General features: G+C 43.5%; 1 protein-coding gene across 1 annotated transcript in view; it reads left to right on the top strand.

The window, feature by feature from the left end:
* Nucleotides 1–16,218, top strand: part of LOC139373596 (guanine nucleotide-binding protein G(i) subunit alpha-1) — a 61,758-nt gene that overhangs the window by 38,755 nt on the left and 6,785 nt on the right. Inside the window, exons 5-8 of the mRNA XM_071114280.1 lie at nt 6,258–6,386; nt 6,613–6,742; nt 12,971–13,124; nt 13,381–13,572. Coding sequence (XP_070970381.1) covers nt 6,258–6,386; nt 6,613–6,742; nt 12,971–13,124; nt 13,381–13,571 — 604 coding nt within the window. The 3' untranslated portion in view covers nt 13,572. The remainder of the gene's footprint in view (nt 1–6,257; nt 6,387–6,612; nt 6,743–12,970; nt 13,125–13,380; nt 13,573–16,218) is intronic.

Genomic DNA, 16,218 nt, shown 5'->3' with positions numbered 1-16,218 from the left:
TCCAGTTAACTCAGAAGCTTCTGAAGCCATGACATCATTTTCTGGAATTTTCTAAGCTGTTTAAAGTTAGTCAATTTAGTGTATGTAAACATCTGACCCACTGGAATTATGATACAGTGAAATAATCTGTCTGTAAACCATTGTTGGAAAAATTACTTGTCATGCACAAAGTAAATGGCCTAACCAACTTGCCAAAACTATAGTTTGTTAACAAGAAATTTGTGGAGTGGTTGAAAAACAAGTTTTAATGACTCCAACCTAAGTGTATGTAAACTTACGACTTCAACTGTAAGTGTTCCTTTTGTCCATGTGTGGAGTACGATTGAGATTGTGTCATCTGTGGATCTGTTGGGGAGGAAGTGCGTCTACGGTTTCTGGGATAATGGTGTTGATGTGAGCCATGACCAGCCTTGACTGGCTACCGACATGAGTACTACGGGGTGGAAGTCATTTAGGCTGGTTACCTTCACTTCCTTGGGCACAGGGACTATGGTGGTCTGCTTGAAACATGTTGGTGTTAGACTCCGTCAGGGAGAGGTTGGACATGTCAGTGTAGGCACTTGCCAGTTGGTCCGCGCATGCTCCAAGTACACATCCTGGTAATCCATCTGGCCCTGCGGCCTTGTGAATGTTGACCAGTTTAAAGGTCTTGCTTCCATCGGCTGCGGAGAGCGTGATCACACAGTCGTCCGTTAGATCTTTTGCTCTTTTGCTCTCATGGGCTGCACGTGGCTGGGTTTCCATTTGTAGTCCATAATAATTTGCAAGCACTGCCAAATCCGACGAGCTTCAGAGCTGGTGTAGTTTTGTTCAATCTTTTTTTTTTTTTATTTAAAAAAAAAAATGTTTACCCCTTTTTCTCCCCAATTTCGTAGTATCCAATTGTTGTAGTAGCTACTATCTTGTCTCATCGCTACAACTCCCGTACGGGCTCGGGAGAGACGAAGGTTGAAAGTCATGCGTCCTCCGATACACAACCAACCAGTTGGTCCGCGCATGCTCCAAGTACACATCCTGGTAATCCATCTGGCCCTGCGGCCTTGTGAATGTTGACGCTGCTTCTTTAACACAGCGCACATCCAACCCGGAAGCCAGCCGCACCAATGCGCCGGAGGAAACACCGTGCACCTGGCCACCTTGGCTAGCGTACACTGCGCCCAGCCCGCCACAGGAGTCGCTGGTGCGGGATGAGACAAGGACACCCCTACCGACCAAGCCCTCCCTAACCCGGGCGACGCTAGGCCAATTGTGCGTCGCCCCACGGCCGGTTACGACAGAGCCTGGGCGCGAACCCAGGACTCTGATGGCACAGCTGGCGCTGCAGTACAGCGCCCTTAACCACTGCGCCACCCGGGAGGCCGTTTTGTTCAATCTTAAGCCTGTATTGACGCTTTGCCTGTTTGATGGTTTGTCTGAGGGCATAGTGGGATTTCTTATAAGCTTCCAGATTAGTCTCCCGCTCCTTGAAAGCGGCAGCCCTAGCCTTTAGCTCGGTGTGAATGTTGCCTTTCATCAATGGCATCTGGTTGGGATATGTATGTACGGTCACTTTGAGATGACTTCGTCGATGCACTTATTGATGAAGCCGGCCAGCATCCCAGGTTCGCCTCTTCACTGTTGACGTTGAGACTGGTGTTTTGCGGGTACCATTTAATGAAGTTGCCAGTTGAGGACTTGAGGTGTCTTTCAGGTGTGCTAACATAATTGCAAAAGGGTTTTCAAATGATCAATTAGCCTTTTTAAAATTATGAACTTAGGTTAGCTAACACAACGTGCCATTGGAACACAGGAGTGATGGTTGCTGATAATAGGCCTCTGTAGATATTCCATATAAAATCTGCCATTTCCAGCTACAATAGTCATTTACAACATTAACTATGTCTGAAATGTATTTCTGATCAATTTTATGTTAATTTAATGGACAAATAATGTCCTTGTTTTTGAAAGAAAAACACATTTCAAACTGACCCCAAATGTTTGAACGGTAGTGTACATAATGGTCTGGGGCTGTTTTTCATGGTTCGGCTAGGCCCCTTAGTTCCAGTGAAGAGGAATCTTAATGCTACAGCATACAATGACATTCTAGACGATTCTGTGCTTCTGACTTTGTGGCAACGGTTTGGGGAAGGCCCTTTCCTGTTTCAGTATGACAATGCCCGTGTGCACAAAGCGAGGTCCATACAGGAATGTTTTGTCTCGATCGGTGTGGAAGAACTAGTCTGGCCTGCACAGAGCCCTCGACCCCATCAAACACCATTTTGGATTAACATTTTGGATTAGCGCTTCAGTAAGGTCATTCTACTGCCAAAGTTTGTCTATGGAGATTGCATGGCTGTGTGCTCAATTGTTATACACCTGTCAGCAATGGGTGAGACTGAAATATCCGAATCCACAAATTTGAAGGGGTGTCCACATACATTTGTTTATGTACAGTGCATTTGGAAAATATTCAGATCCCTTGACTTTTTCCACATTTCATTACATTACAGCCTTATTCTAAAATGCATTAAATTTTTAAAAAATATCAGAAATCTACACACAATACCCCATAATTACAAAGCAAAAACAGGTTTGTAGACATTTTTGCATATTTACAAAGAAAGATACCTTATTTACGTACGCATTCAGACCCTTTGCAATGAGATTCGAAATTGAGCTCCGGTGCATGCTGTTTCCATTGATCATCCTTGAAGTTTTTACAACCTTGATTGGAATCCACCTATGGTAAATTCAATTGATTGGACATGATTTGGAAAGGCACACACCAATCTATATAAGGTCCCATAGTTTAGCAACAACCAAGCCATGAGGTCAAAGGAATTGTCCGTGGAGCTCATTGACAGGATTGTGTCGAGGCACAGATCTGGAGAAGGGTAGCAAAACAATTCTGCAACATTGAAGGTCCCCAAGAACAACGTGGCCTCCATCATTCTTAAATGGAATAAGTTTGGTACCACCAAGACTCTTCCTAGTGCTGGCCGCCTGTCCAACTGAGCAATCGGGGGGGGAAGGGCCTTGGTCAGGGAGGTGACCAAGAACCCGATGGTCACTCTGACAGAGCTCTAGAGTACCTATATGGAGAACCTTCCAGAAGGACAAGCATCTCTGCAGCACTCCACCAATCAGGCCTTCATGGTAGAGTGGCAACACGGAAGCCACTTTTCAATAAAAAGTACATGACAGCCCGGTTGGAGTTTGCCAAAAGGCACCTAAAGGACTCTGACCATGAGAAACAAGATTCTCTGGTCGGATTAAACCAATATTGAACTCTTTGGCCTGAATGCCAAGTGTCACGTCTGTAGGAAACCTGGCACCATCCCTACGGTGAAGCATGGTGGTGGCAGCATCATGCTGTGGGGATGTTATTCAGGGACTGGGAGACTAGTCCTAGGATTGAGGGAAAGATGAATGGAGAAAAGTACAGACAGATCCTTGATGAAAACCTGCTCCATGACGCTCAGGAGTTCAGACTGGGGCGAAGGTTCATGTTCCAGGAGGACAACGACCCTAAGCACACATGAGTGGCTTCAGGACAAGTCTCTGATTTTCCTTGAGTGGCCCCGCCAGAGCCTGGACTTGAACCCAATCGAACATCTCTGGAGAGATCTGAAAATAGCTATTTAGCGATATTTCCCATCCAACCTGACAGAGCTTGAGAGGATCTGCAGAGAAGAATGGGAGAAACTCCCCAAATACATTTGTTCCAAGCTTGTAGCGTCATACCCAAGAAGATTCGAGGCTGTAATCACTGCCAAAGGTGCTTCAACAAAGTACTGAGTAAAGGGTCTGAATACTTATGTAAATGTGATATTCCATATTGCTTCATGTATATTTTTTGCAAAAATTACTAAACCTGTTTTTGCTTTGTCATTATGGGGTATTGTGTGTAGATTGAGGGGAAACAATGTCATCAATTTTAGAATAAGGCTCTTACGTAACAATGTGGGAAAAGTCAGGAGGTCTGAATATTTTCCGACTGCCCTATATATATATATATATATATTGTATTTTCATATTTGTCTTATTTTTATATACATACACACAACCAGTCAAGTTTGGACACCTGCTCATTCAAGAGTTTTCTTATTTATTTCTTTTACCATTTTCTACATTGTAGAATAATAGTGAAGACATCAAAACTATGAAATAACACACATGGAATCATGTAGTAACCAAGAAAGTGTTAAACAAATCAAAATAGATTTTATATTTGAGATTCTTCAAAGTAGCCACCCTTTGCCTTGATGACAGCTTTGCACACTTTTGGCATTCTCTCAACCAGCTTCATGAGGTGGTCTCCTGGAATGCATTTAAATGAAAACGCAAACCATGCGATTATCTGAGGACAGCACCCCGCATACAAACACATGAAAATCATATTTCAACCAGGCAGGTGCGACACAAAAGTCAGAAATAGCGATATAAAAAATGCCTTACCTTTGATCTTCTTCTGTTGGCACTCCAAAAGGTCCCAGTTACAACACAAATGGTCATTTTGTTCGATAATGTCCTTCTTTATATCCATAAAAACTCAGTTTAGCTGGTGTGCTTCAGTCAATAATCCACTGTTTTCCTCCATCAAAATGCATACAAAATTAATCCCAAACGTTACTAATAAACTTTTTCAAACAACGTTTATAATCACACCTTAGGTATCCTAATACGCAAATAAACTATAAAGTTTAAGACTGAGAATAGTATGTTCATTACCGGAGATAAATAAGAAAGAACGCGCTTTCCTCCACGCGCTTGGAAACACTACAGCCAAAATGGGAGCCACCGAGAAAAACTGCAATTTCTGGGTCATTTTTCCAAAAACCAGCCTGAAACTCTTTCTAAAGACTGACATCTAGTGGAAGCCTTAGGAACTGCAATTTGGGAGGACTTGGGCTTATAATTTATAGTACTAGCCATTGAAAATAGTGTTAAACTGAAATGTTTATTTTTTGGGGGATGGTTTGTACTCGGGGTTTCGCCTGCCAAAACAGTTCTGTTATACTCACAGACAGAATTCTATATAAATCTACCAATTATATGCATATCCTAGCTTCTGGGCCTGAGTAACAGGCAGTTTACTTTGGGCACGCTTATCATCCGGATGTCAAAATACTTGCCCCGACCCCAGAGGTTAACTGCACCTCAGATTGCAGCCCACATAAATGCTTCAGAGTTTAAGTAACCGACACATCTCAACATCAACTGTTCAGAGGAGACTGTGTGAACCAGGCCTTCATGGTCAAATTGCTGCAAAGAAACCACTACTAAAGGACACCAATAAGAAGAAGTGAGTTGTGTGGGCTAAGAAACATGAGGAATGGACATAAGCCCAGTCCAAATCTTTGCAAGATGCAGAGCAGGTTAACGGATGATCTCCACATGTGTTGTTCCCACCGTGAAGCATGGATGAGATGGTGTGGTGTGCTTTGATGGTGACACATTATGTGATTTATTTAGTATTCAAGGCACACTTAACCAGCATGGCTACCACAGTATTATGCAGCGATACTCCATCCCATCTGGTTTGCACTTAGTCACACTATCATTTGCTTTTCAGCAGGACAATTACCCAAAACACACCTTGAGGCTGTGTATGAGCTTTTTGACCAAGAAAGAGAGTGATGGTGCTGCATCAGGTGACCTGGCCTCCACAATCACCCAACCTCAACCCAAGTGCTATGGTTTGGGATGAGTTGGACCGCAGAGTGAAGGAAAAGCAGCCAACAAGTGCTCAACGTGTTGGAACTCATTCAAGACTGTTGTAAAAGCATTCCTCATGAAGCTGGTTGAGAGAATGCCAAGAGTGTGCAAAGCTGTCACCAAGGCAAAAGGGTGGCTACTATCTCAAATATATAAAATATATTTTGTTTTGGTTAACACTTTTTGGGTACTACTTGATTCCATATGTTATTTCATAGTTTTGATGTCTTCACTATTATTATACAATGTAGAAAATAGTTAAAATAAAGGAAAACCCTTGAATGAGTAGGTGTGTCCAAACTTTTGATTGGTACTGTATGTTAGAAATGCAGGGCACTTTCGGACATTATCTTTTTCAGAGGGTAGGTTTTTACATGGTGGCGCAGCCAAGTCCACAAGGAGTAGTTGTGCCCCTCTTACATTCTTTGGGGAGAACCTTGCGCACACACTCCTGCTTCAGAGTACACTAACATCCTTCATACAACTACAACAGACAGACCTCCCTATCCCCCCCCCCCCCATCTCACTCCCACTCTCTCCTTCCGCCTTTTCTCTCTCAGTTATCTGAATGACCTGGATAGGATAGCCCACGGAGCGTACGTACCCACCCAGCAGGATGTGCTGAGGACCAGGGTGAAGACCACCGGCATTGTGGAGACGCACTTCACCTTCAAAGACCTCCACTTCAAGTGAGACACAGTCTCTAGTATACCCACTCTAAGGGTCTATCTCAATAGTCTAAGCCAACTCACAACACCCTCTGGGTGTGTCACCCTCTATAGTCAAGAGTGTTCAATTCAGGGCTGAAGTTTGCTTGCTGTAGTGTTAATGAGTGGTGTGATGTTTGAAAATACTTTGAATTTTCATGTGTGTTTGCGCGTACATGCTAAGTCTGTATTTATATTTTCTCCCCAGGATGTTTGATGTGGGGGGTCAGAGGTCCGAGAGGAAGAAGTGGATCCACTGCTTTGAGGGAGTCACTGCCATCATCTTCTGTGTGGCGCTGAGTGACTACGACCTGGTGCTGGCCGAGGACGAGGAGATGGTGAGATTCATCCCTCCCTCGCCCTCATTCTATCTCTCTCTCTCAGCCCCTGCGCATCAGTCATTGTTATTGTGCACTCTCCCTCTGTCATCCTTGTTCATTTTCATCCTTTCCTCATCCCCCTCTTACACTTTCTCATGCTTTGCACATTTGTCATCTCTTACTGGCGGGTAGGAGCGTTGGGCAAGTAAACAAAAGGTTGCTGGATCAAATCGCTGAGCTTCCAAGGTAAAAATGTGTCGTTCTGCCCCTGATCAAATCAAATGTATTTATATGGGGCGGCAGGGTAGCCTAGTGGTTAGAGCGTTGGACTAGTAACCGGAAGGTTGCGAGTTCAAACCCCCGAGCTGACAAGGTACAAATCTGTCGTTCTGCCCCTGAACAGGCAGTTAACCCACTGTTCCCAGGCCGTCATTGAAAATAAGAATTTGTTCTTAACTGACTTGCCTGGTTAAATAAAGGTGTAAAAAAAAAAAAAAAAAAAAATATAGCCCTTCATACATCAGCTGATATCTCAAAGTGCTGTACAGAAACCTAGCCTAAAACCCCAAACAGCAAGCAATGCAGGTGTTGAAGCATGTTGGCTAGAAAAGGCAAAAACCTTGGAAGAAACCTAGAGAGGAACCAGGCTATGAGAGGTGGCCAGTCCTCTTCTGGCTGTGCCGGGTGGAGATTATAACAGAACATGGCCAAGATGTTCAAATGTTCATAAATGACCAGCATGGTCAAATAATACCTGTCTGGGACAGGTAGCACGTCCGGTGAACAGGTCAGGATTCCATAGCCACAGGCAGAACAGTTGAAACTGGAGCAGCAGCACGGCCAGGTGGACTGGGGACAGCAAGGAGTCATCATGCCAGGTAGTCCTGAGGCATGGTCCTAGGGCTCAGGTCCTCCGAGAGAGAGAAAGAAAGAGAGAATTAGAGAGAGCATACTTAAATTCACACAGGACACCGGATAAGACTGGAGAAATACTCCAGATATAACAGACTGACCCTAGCCCCCGACACATAAACTACTGCAGCATAAATACTGGAGGCTGAGACAGGAGGGGTCAGGAGACACTGTGGCCCCATCCGATGATACCCCCGGACAGGGCCAAACAGAAAGGATATAACCCCACCCACTTTGCCAAAGCACAGCCCCCACACCACTAGAGGGATATCTTCAACCACCAACTTACCATCCTGAGACAAGGCCGAGTATAGCCCACAAAGATCTCTGCCACGGCACAACCCAAGAGGGGGGGCCAACCCAGACAGGAAGATCACATCAGTGACGCACCCCTCCTAGGGACGGCATGGAAGAGCACCAGTAAGCCAGTGACTCAGCCCCTGTAATAGGGTTAGAGGCAGAGAATCCCAGTGGAAAGAGGGGAACCGGCCAGGCAGAGACAGCAAGGGCGGTTCGTTGCTCCATAGCCTTTCGTTCACCTTCACACTCCTGGGCCAGACTACACTCAATCATATGACCCACTGAAGAGATGAGTCTTCAGTAAAGACTTAAAGGTTGAGACCGAGTTTGCATCTCTCACATGGGTAGGCAGACCATTCCATACAAATGGAGCTCTATAGGAGAAAGCCCTGCCTCCAGCTGTTTGCTTAGAAATTCTAGGGACAATTAATTAGGAGGCCTGCATCTTGTGACCGTAGCGTACATGTAGGTATGTACGGCAGGACCAAATCAGAGAGATAGGTAGGAGCAAGCCCATGTAATGCTTTGTAGGTTAGCAGTAAAACCTTGAAATCAGCCCTTGCCTTGACAGGAAGACAGTGTAGGGAGGCTAGCACTGGAGTAATATGATCAAATGTTTTGGTTCTAGTCAGGATTCTAGCAGTTGTATTTAGCACTAACTGAAGTTTATTTAGTGCTTTATCCGGGTAGCTGGAAAGTAGAGCATTGCAGTAGTCTAACCTAGAAGTAACAAAAGCATGGATTCATTTTTCTGAATGATTTTTGGACAGAAAGTTTCAGATTTTTTCAATGTTACGTAGATGTAAAAAAGCTGTACTTGAAAGAGTCTTGATATGTTCGTCAAAAGAGAGATCAGGGTCCAGAGTAACGCCGAGGTCCTTCAGTTTTATTTGAGACGACAGTACAACCATTAAGATTAATTGTCAGATTCAACAGAAGATCTCTTTGTTTCTTGGGACCTAGAACAATCTTCTCTGTTTTGTCCGAGTTTAAAAGTAGAAAGTTTGCAGCCATCCACTTCCTCATGTCTGAAAGACATGCTTCTAGTGAGGGCAATTTTGGGGCTTCACCATGTTTCATTGAAATGTACAGCTGTGTGTCATCCGCATAGCAGTGAAAGTTAACATTATGTTTCGAATGACATCCCCAAGAGGTAAAATATATAGTGCAAACAATAGTGGTCCTAAAACGGAACCTTGAGGAACACCGAAATTTACAGTTGATTTGTCAGAGGACAAACCATTCACAGAGACAAACTGATATCTTTCTGACAGATAAGATCTAAACCAGGCCAGAACTTGTCCGTGTAGACCAATTTGGGTTTCCAATCTCTCCAAAAGAATGTGGTGATCGATGGTATAAAAAGCAGCACTAAGGTCTAGGAGCACGAGGACAGATGCAGAGCCTCGGTCTGTTGCCATTAAAAGGTCATTTACCACCTTCACAAGTGCAGTCTCAGTGCTATGAAGGGGTCTAAAACCAGACTGAAGCATTTCGTATACAATATTTGTCTTCAGGAAGGCAGTGAGTTGCTGCGCAACAGCCTTTTCTAAAAATTGAGAGGAATGGAAGATTCGATATAGGCCGATTTTAGTTTTTTATATTTCCTGGGTCAAGGTTTGGCTTTTTCAAGAGAGGCTTTATTACTGCCACTTTTAGTGAGTTCAAATCAAATTTTATTTGTCACATACACATGGTTAGCAGATGTTAATGCGAGTGTAGCGAAATGCTTGTGCTTCTAGTACCGACAATGCAGTAATAACCAATGAGTAATCTAACCTAACAATTCCAAAACTACTACCTTAAGTGTAAAGGGATAAATATTATGTACATAAAGATATATGAATTAGTGATGGTAGAGAACGGCATAGGCAAGATGCAGTAGATGGTATCGAGTACAGTATATACATATGAGATGAGTAATGTAGGGTATGTAAACATTATATTTAGTAGCATTGTTTAAAGTGGCTAGTGATTTATATTTTTACATCAATTTCCATCAATTCCATTATCAAAAGACGAAAACGTCATTTTTTTTTTTTGTAAATTGAAATTTGCTATTGTAAATGTTAGCAACACCTCCGCCTTTGCGGGATGCACAGGGAATATGGTCACTAGTGTAACCAGGAGGTGAGGCCTCATTTAACACGGTAAATTCATCAGGCTTAAGCCATGTTTCAGTCAGGCCAATCACATCAAGATTATGATCATTGATTAGTTCATTGACTATCATTGTCTTGGAAGTGAGGGATCTAACAATAAGTAGCCCTATTTTGAGATGTGAGGTATTACGATCTCTTTCAATAATGACAGGAATGGAGGAGGTCTTTATCCTAGTGAGATTGCTAAGGCGAACACCGCCGTGTTTAGTTTTGCCCAACCCAGGTCGAGGCACAGACACGGTCTCAATGGGAATAGCTGAGCTGACTACACTGACTGTGCTAGTGGCAGACTCCACTAAGCTGGCAAGCTGGCTAACAGCCTGCTGCCTGGCCTGCACCCTATTTCATTGTGGAGCAAGAGGAGTTAGAGCCCTGTCTATGTTGGTAGATAAGATGAGAGCACCCCTCCAGCTAGGATGGAGTCCGTCACTCCTCAGCAGGCCAGGCTTGGTCCTGTTTGTGGGTGAGTCCCAGAAAGAGGGCAAATTATCTACAAATTCTGCGAGGGGCAGAAAACAGTTTTCAACCAGCGACTGAGTTGTGAGACTCTGCTGTTGAGCTCATCACTCCCACTAACTGGGAGGGGGCCATAGACAATTATTTGATGCTGACACATCTTTCTAGATTATTTACACGCTGAAGCTATGTTGCACTTGGTGCCTCTGACTGTTTCATCCTAACATCGTTGGTGCCGACGTGGATAACAATATCTCTATACTCTCTACACTCGCCAGTTTTAGCTTTAGCCAGTACCATCTTCAGATTAGCCTTAACGTCGGTAGCCCTGCCCCCTGGTAAACAGTGTATGATCGCTGGATGATTCGTTTTAAGTCTAATACTGCAGGTAATGGAGTCGCCAATGACTAGGGTTTTCAATTTGTCAGAGCTAATGGTGGGAAGCTTCGGCGTCTCAGACCCCGTAACGGGAGGAGTAGAGACAAGAGAAGGCTCGGCCTCAGGCTCCGACTCGCTGCTTAATGGGGAAAACCGGTTGAAAGTTTCTGTAGGCTGAATGGGCAACACCGGTTGAGCATTCCTACAGCATTTTACAGCAGAAACCATGAGAAAGTTGTCCGGCTGCGGGGAACGTTACTATCTGTACTTACTGGTGGCACAGACGCGGTTTCATCCTTTCCTACACTGAAATTACCCTTGCCTAACGATTGCGTCTGAAGCTAGGCTTGAAACACCGCTATCTTCGCCGTAAGGCGATCGTTCTCCTGTATATTATGAGTACAGCGACTGCAATTAGGTATGTATTCACCCTCTTAGCTATGAAGCCCCTAAATGAGATCTGGTGCAATCAATTACCTTCAGAAGTCACATAATTAGTTAGATTGCACACAGATGGACTTCATTTAAGTGTCACATGATCTCAGTATATATACACCTGTTCTGAAAGGCCCCAGAGTCTGCAACACCATTAAGCAAGGGGCACCACCAAGCAAGTGGCACCATGAAGACCAAGGAGCTCACCAAAGAGGTCAGGGACAAAGTTGTGGAGAAGTGCAGATCAGGGTTGGGTTATAAAAAAATATCAGAAACTTTGAACATCCCACGGAGCGCCATTAAATCCACTATTAAAAATTGGAAAGAATGTGGCACCACAACAAACCTGCAAAGAGACGGCAGCCCACCAAAACTCACAGACCAGGGAAGGAGGGCATTAATCAGAGAGGAAACAAAGAGACCAAAGAGATCCTTGAAGGAGCTGCAAAGCTCCACAGTGGAGATTGGAGAATCTGTCCAGAAGACAACTTTAAACCGTACACTCCACAGAGCTGGGCTTTACGGAAGAGTGACTGGAAAAAAGCCATTGCCTAAAGAAAAAAATAAGCAAACACGTTTGGTGTTTTCCAAAAGGCATGTTGGAGACTCCCCAAACATATGGAAGAAGGTACTCTGGTCAGATGAGACAAATTGAGCTTTTTGGCCATCAAGGAAAACACTGTCTGGGCACAAACCCAACATCTCTCATCACCCCGAGAACACCATCCCCACGGTGAAGCATGGTGGTGGCAGCATCATGTTGTTGGGGATGTTTTTCATCGGTAGGGACTGGGAAACTGGTCAGAATTGAAGGAATGATGGATTGCGCTAAATACAGGGAAATTATTGAGGTAACCTGTTTCAATCTTTCAGAGATTTGAGACTGGGATGGAGGTTCACCTTCCAGCAGGACAATGACCCTAAACATACTGCTAAAGCAACATTCGAGTGGTTTAAGGAGAAACATTTAAACGTCTTGGAATGGCCTGGTCAAAGCCCAGACCTCAATCCAATTGAGAATCTGTGGTATGACTTAAAGATTACTGTACACCAGTGAAACCCATCCAACTTGAAGGAGCTGGAGAAGTTTTGCCTTGAAGAATGGGCAAAAATCCCAGTGGCTAGATGTGCCAAGCTTATAGAGACATACCCCAAGAGACTTGCAGCTGTAATTGCTGCAAAAGGTGTCTCTACAAAGTATTGACTTTGGGGGGGTGAATAGTTATGCACGCTCAGGTTTTCTGTTTATTTTTTGTCTTATTTCTAGATGGTTTCACCCAAAAATATTTTGCATCTTCAAAGTGGTTGGCATGTTGTGTAAATCAAATGATATAGACCCCCAAAAAATCCATTTTAATTCCAGGTTGTAAGGAAATAAAATAGGAAAAATGCCAAGGGGGGTGAATACTTTCGCAAGCCACTGTATACGGTACACCATCCAAGCCTAGACTAGCCTGCCTGGTCCCAGATCTGTTTGTGCTGTCTTGCCAATACAATGGTCATTTTCCCAGCAAGTCGGTTCAAACAGATCTGGGACCAGGCTATAATGGGATCACTGAACATGTAACTAAAAGCATTGTGTGGTTGTCTTTCTGTCCCTCAGAACCGGATGCATGAGAGCATGAAGCTGTTTGACTCCATCTGCAACAACAAGTGGTTCACAGACACCTCCATTATCCTCTTCCTCAACAAGAAGGATCTGTTCGAGGAGAAGATCAAGAAGAGTCCTCTTACTATCTGTTACCCGGAGTACGCAGGTAAGAGACACACACACACCATCTGTTACCCTATCTACAAATCATCTTAAATTCCAAATTCTGGTGAATCAGAAGTCTTGCTCGGGTCAATCGACTCGAACACATAGCGCGTTCCAAGTTGTTTTAATTGCAGTCGCGTTGTGCAGATTATTAGATCTTGCAACACCTGGAAAAGTGTTTAACATCTCAGGAACTCCTAATGGTTAAGGAAAAACAGACAGTACATCCCCCTCTCTCCTTGCCCCGTCTCTCCCAGGTTCCAACACGTACGAGGAGGCGGCGGCCTACATCCAGTGTCAGTTTGAGGACCTGAACAAGAGGAAGGACACCAAGGAGATCTACACCCACTTCACCTGTGCCACCGACACCAAGAATGTGCAGTTTGTCTTCGACGCAGTCACCGACGTCATCATCAAGAACAACCTGAAGGACTGTGGCCTCTTCTAGGGTAGGCAAAACATAATTATTAACTGGGTGGTTCGGCCCTGAATGCTGATTGGCTGAAAGCCATATATCAGACCGTATACCACGGGTATGACAAAATATTTATTTTTACTGCTCTAATTACGTTGGTAACCAGTTTTTAATAGCAATAAGGCATTTATAACATTCGGGACGTGACGCGTCGTGCCTAAGAACAGCCCTTAACCGTGGTATATTGACTATACAGTGGGGCAAAAAAGTATTTAGTCAGCCACCAATTGTGCAAGTTCTCCCACTTAAAAAGATGAGAGAGGCCTGTAATTTTCATCATAGGTACACTTCAACTATGACAGACAAAATGAGAAAATAAATCCAGAAAATCACATTGTAGGATTTTTTATGAATTTATTTGCAAATTATGGTGGAAAATAAGTATTTGGTCACCTACAAACAAGCAAGATTTCTGGCTCTCACAGACCTGTAACTTCTTCTTTAAGAGGCTCTTCTGTCCTCCTCGTTACCTGTATTAATGGCACCTGTTTGAACTTGTTATCAGTATAAAAGACACCTGTCCACAACCTCAAACAGTCACACTCCAAACTCCACTATGGCCAAGACCAAAGAGCTGTCAAAGGACACCAGAAACAAAATTGTAGACCTGCACCAGACTGGGAAGACTGAATCTGCAATAGGTAAGCAGCTTAGTTTGAAAGAATCAACTGTGGGAGCAATTATTAGGAAATGGAAGACATACAAGGCCACTGATAATCTCCCTCGATCTGGGGCTTCATGCAAGATCTCACCCCGTGGGGTCAAAACGATCACAAGAACAGTGAGCAAAAATCCCAGAACCACACGGGGGGACCTAGTGAATGACCTGCAGAGAGCTGGGACCAAAGTAACAAAGCCTACCATCAGTAACACACTACGCCGCCAGGGACTCAAATCCTGCAGTGCCAGATGTGTCCCCCTGCTTAAGCCAGTACATGTCCAGGCCCATCTGAAGTTTGCTAGAGAGCATTTGGATGATCCAGAAGAAGATTGGGAGAATTTCATATGGTCAGATGAAACCAAAATATAACTTTTTGGTAAAAACTCAACTCGTTGTGTTTGGAGGACAAAGAATGCTGAGTTGCATCCAAAGAACACCATACCTACTGTGAAGCATGGGGGTGGAAACATCATGCTTTGGGGATGTTTTTCTGCAAAGGGACCAGGACAACTGATCCGTGTAAAGGAAAGAATGAATGGGGCCATGTATCGTGAGATTTTGAGTGAAAACCTCCTTCCATCAGCAAGGGCATTGAAGATGAAACGTGGCTGGGTCTTTCAGCATGACAATGATCCCAAACACACTGCCCGGGCAACGAAGGAGTGGCTTCGTAAGAAGCATTTCAAAGTCCTGGAGTGGCCTAGCCAGTCTCCAGATCTCAACCCCATAGAAAATCTTTGGAGGGAGTTGAAAGTCCATGTTGCCCAGCAACAGCCCCAAAACATCACTGCTCTAGAGGAGATCTGCATGGAGGAATGGGCCAAAATTCCAGCAACAGTGTGTGAAAACCTTGTGAAGACTTACAGAAAAAGTTTGACCTCTGGCATTGCCAACAAAGGGTATATAACAAAGTATTGAGATACACTTTTGTTATTGACCAAATACTTATTTTCCACCATAATTTGCAAATAAATTAATTAAAAATCCTACAATGTGATTTTCTCGATTTTTTTTTTCTCCTTTTGTCTTTCATAGTTGAAGTGTACCTATGATGAAAATTACAGGCCTCTCCTCTTTTTAAGTGGGAGAACTTGCACAATTGGTGGCTGATTAAATACTGTATACCCACTGTATACCACAAACTCCCGAGGTGCCTTATTGCTTAAATATAACTTAGCGTGTATAACGTAATGTTATAAATACTCTGTTCATAAAAGGCAATTCATTACGTGCAGTAATAACAGAAAGGTTGTAATAAAGGTCCCGAACAGTCAATATGTTTTTCATGATATTTGACGATACTTGGAAGACACCAGATCAAAGTATGAGCAATTACTGTTGCTTTGTTGAAGGAATTCTAAATTCCTCTGTTTTAATTCCCAATCAAAATGAAACACTCTGTCAATGCATTAAGGGTTTGTAAGACCCTATATTTTATAAGAATGGACAGAGCCCCGGTCTTAAAAGTCAGGTAACAGCCTTTAACATGCTTCTACACTGATAAAGTTTGATCATAAAGTTACTGGTTCCCTACCTCATGTCAAACACTTGGAATAAGTACCGCCTTGTAACCAACATCGCAGAAGGCGTGTTCGCAAAGGGCCTTGGTTTACATAGCTTCAGCGTGTCAGTAAGTAGTAGTAGTTTCCTCTACTCATCTACAGTAGATTACCTTCAGAAAGTATTCACACCTCTTTACTTTTTCCTTCTTTTGTTACTACAGCCTGAATTACATTTAGATTTTGTGTCATTGGCCAACACACACATGCCCCATAATGTCAAAGTGGAATGATGTTTTTAGAAATTTGTACAAATTAACAAATGTACAGCGGAAATGTCTTGAGTCAAATTTGCTTAACAAGTCACATAAGTTGCATGGACTTTCTGTGTGAAATAATAGTGTTTTAACATAATTTTTGAATGACTTTTTCTGTACCCCACACAGAATTGCCTGTAAAG

The sequence above is a fragment of the Oncorhynchus clarkii genome, chromosome 2 (assembly GCF_045791955.1).
Source record: "Oncorhynchus clarkii lewisi isolate Uvic-CL-2024 chromosome 2, UVic_Ocla_1.0, whole genome shotgun sequence".
NCBI lineage: Eukaryota > Metazoa > Chordata > Actinopteri > Salmoniformes > Salmonidae > Oncorhynchus > Oncorhynchus clarkii.
Note: the sequence above shows the minus strand (reverse complement) of the source record. Positions and strands in the feature narration are given on the sequence as shown.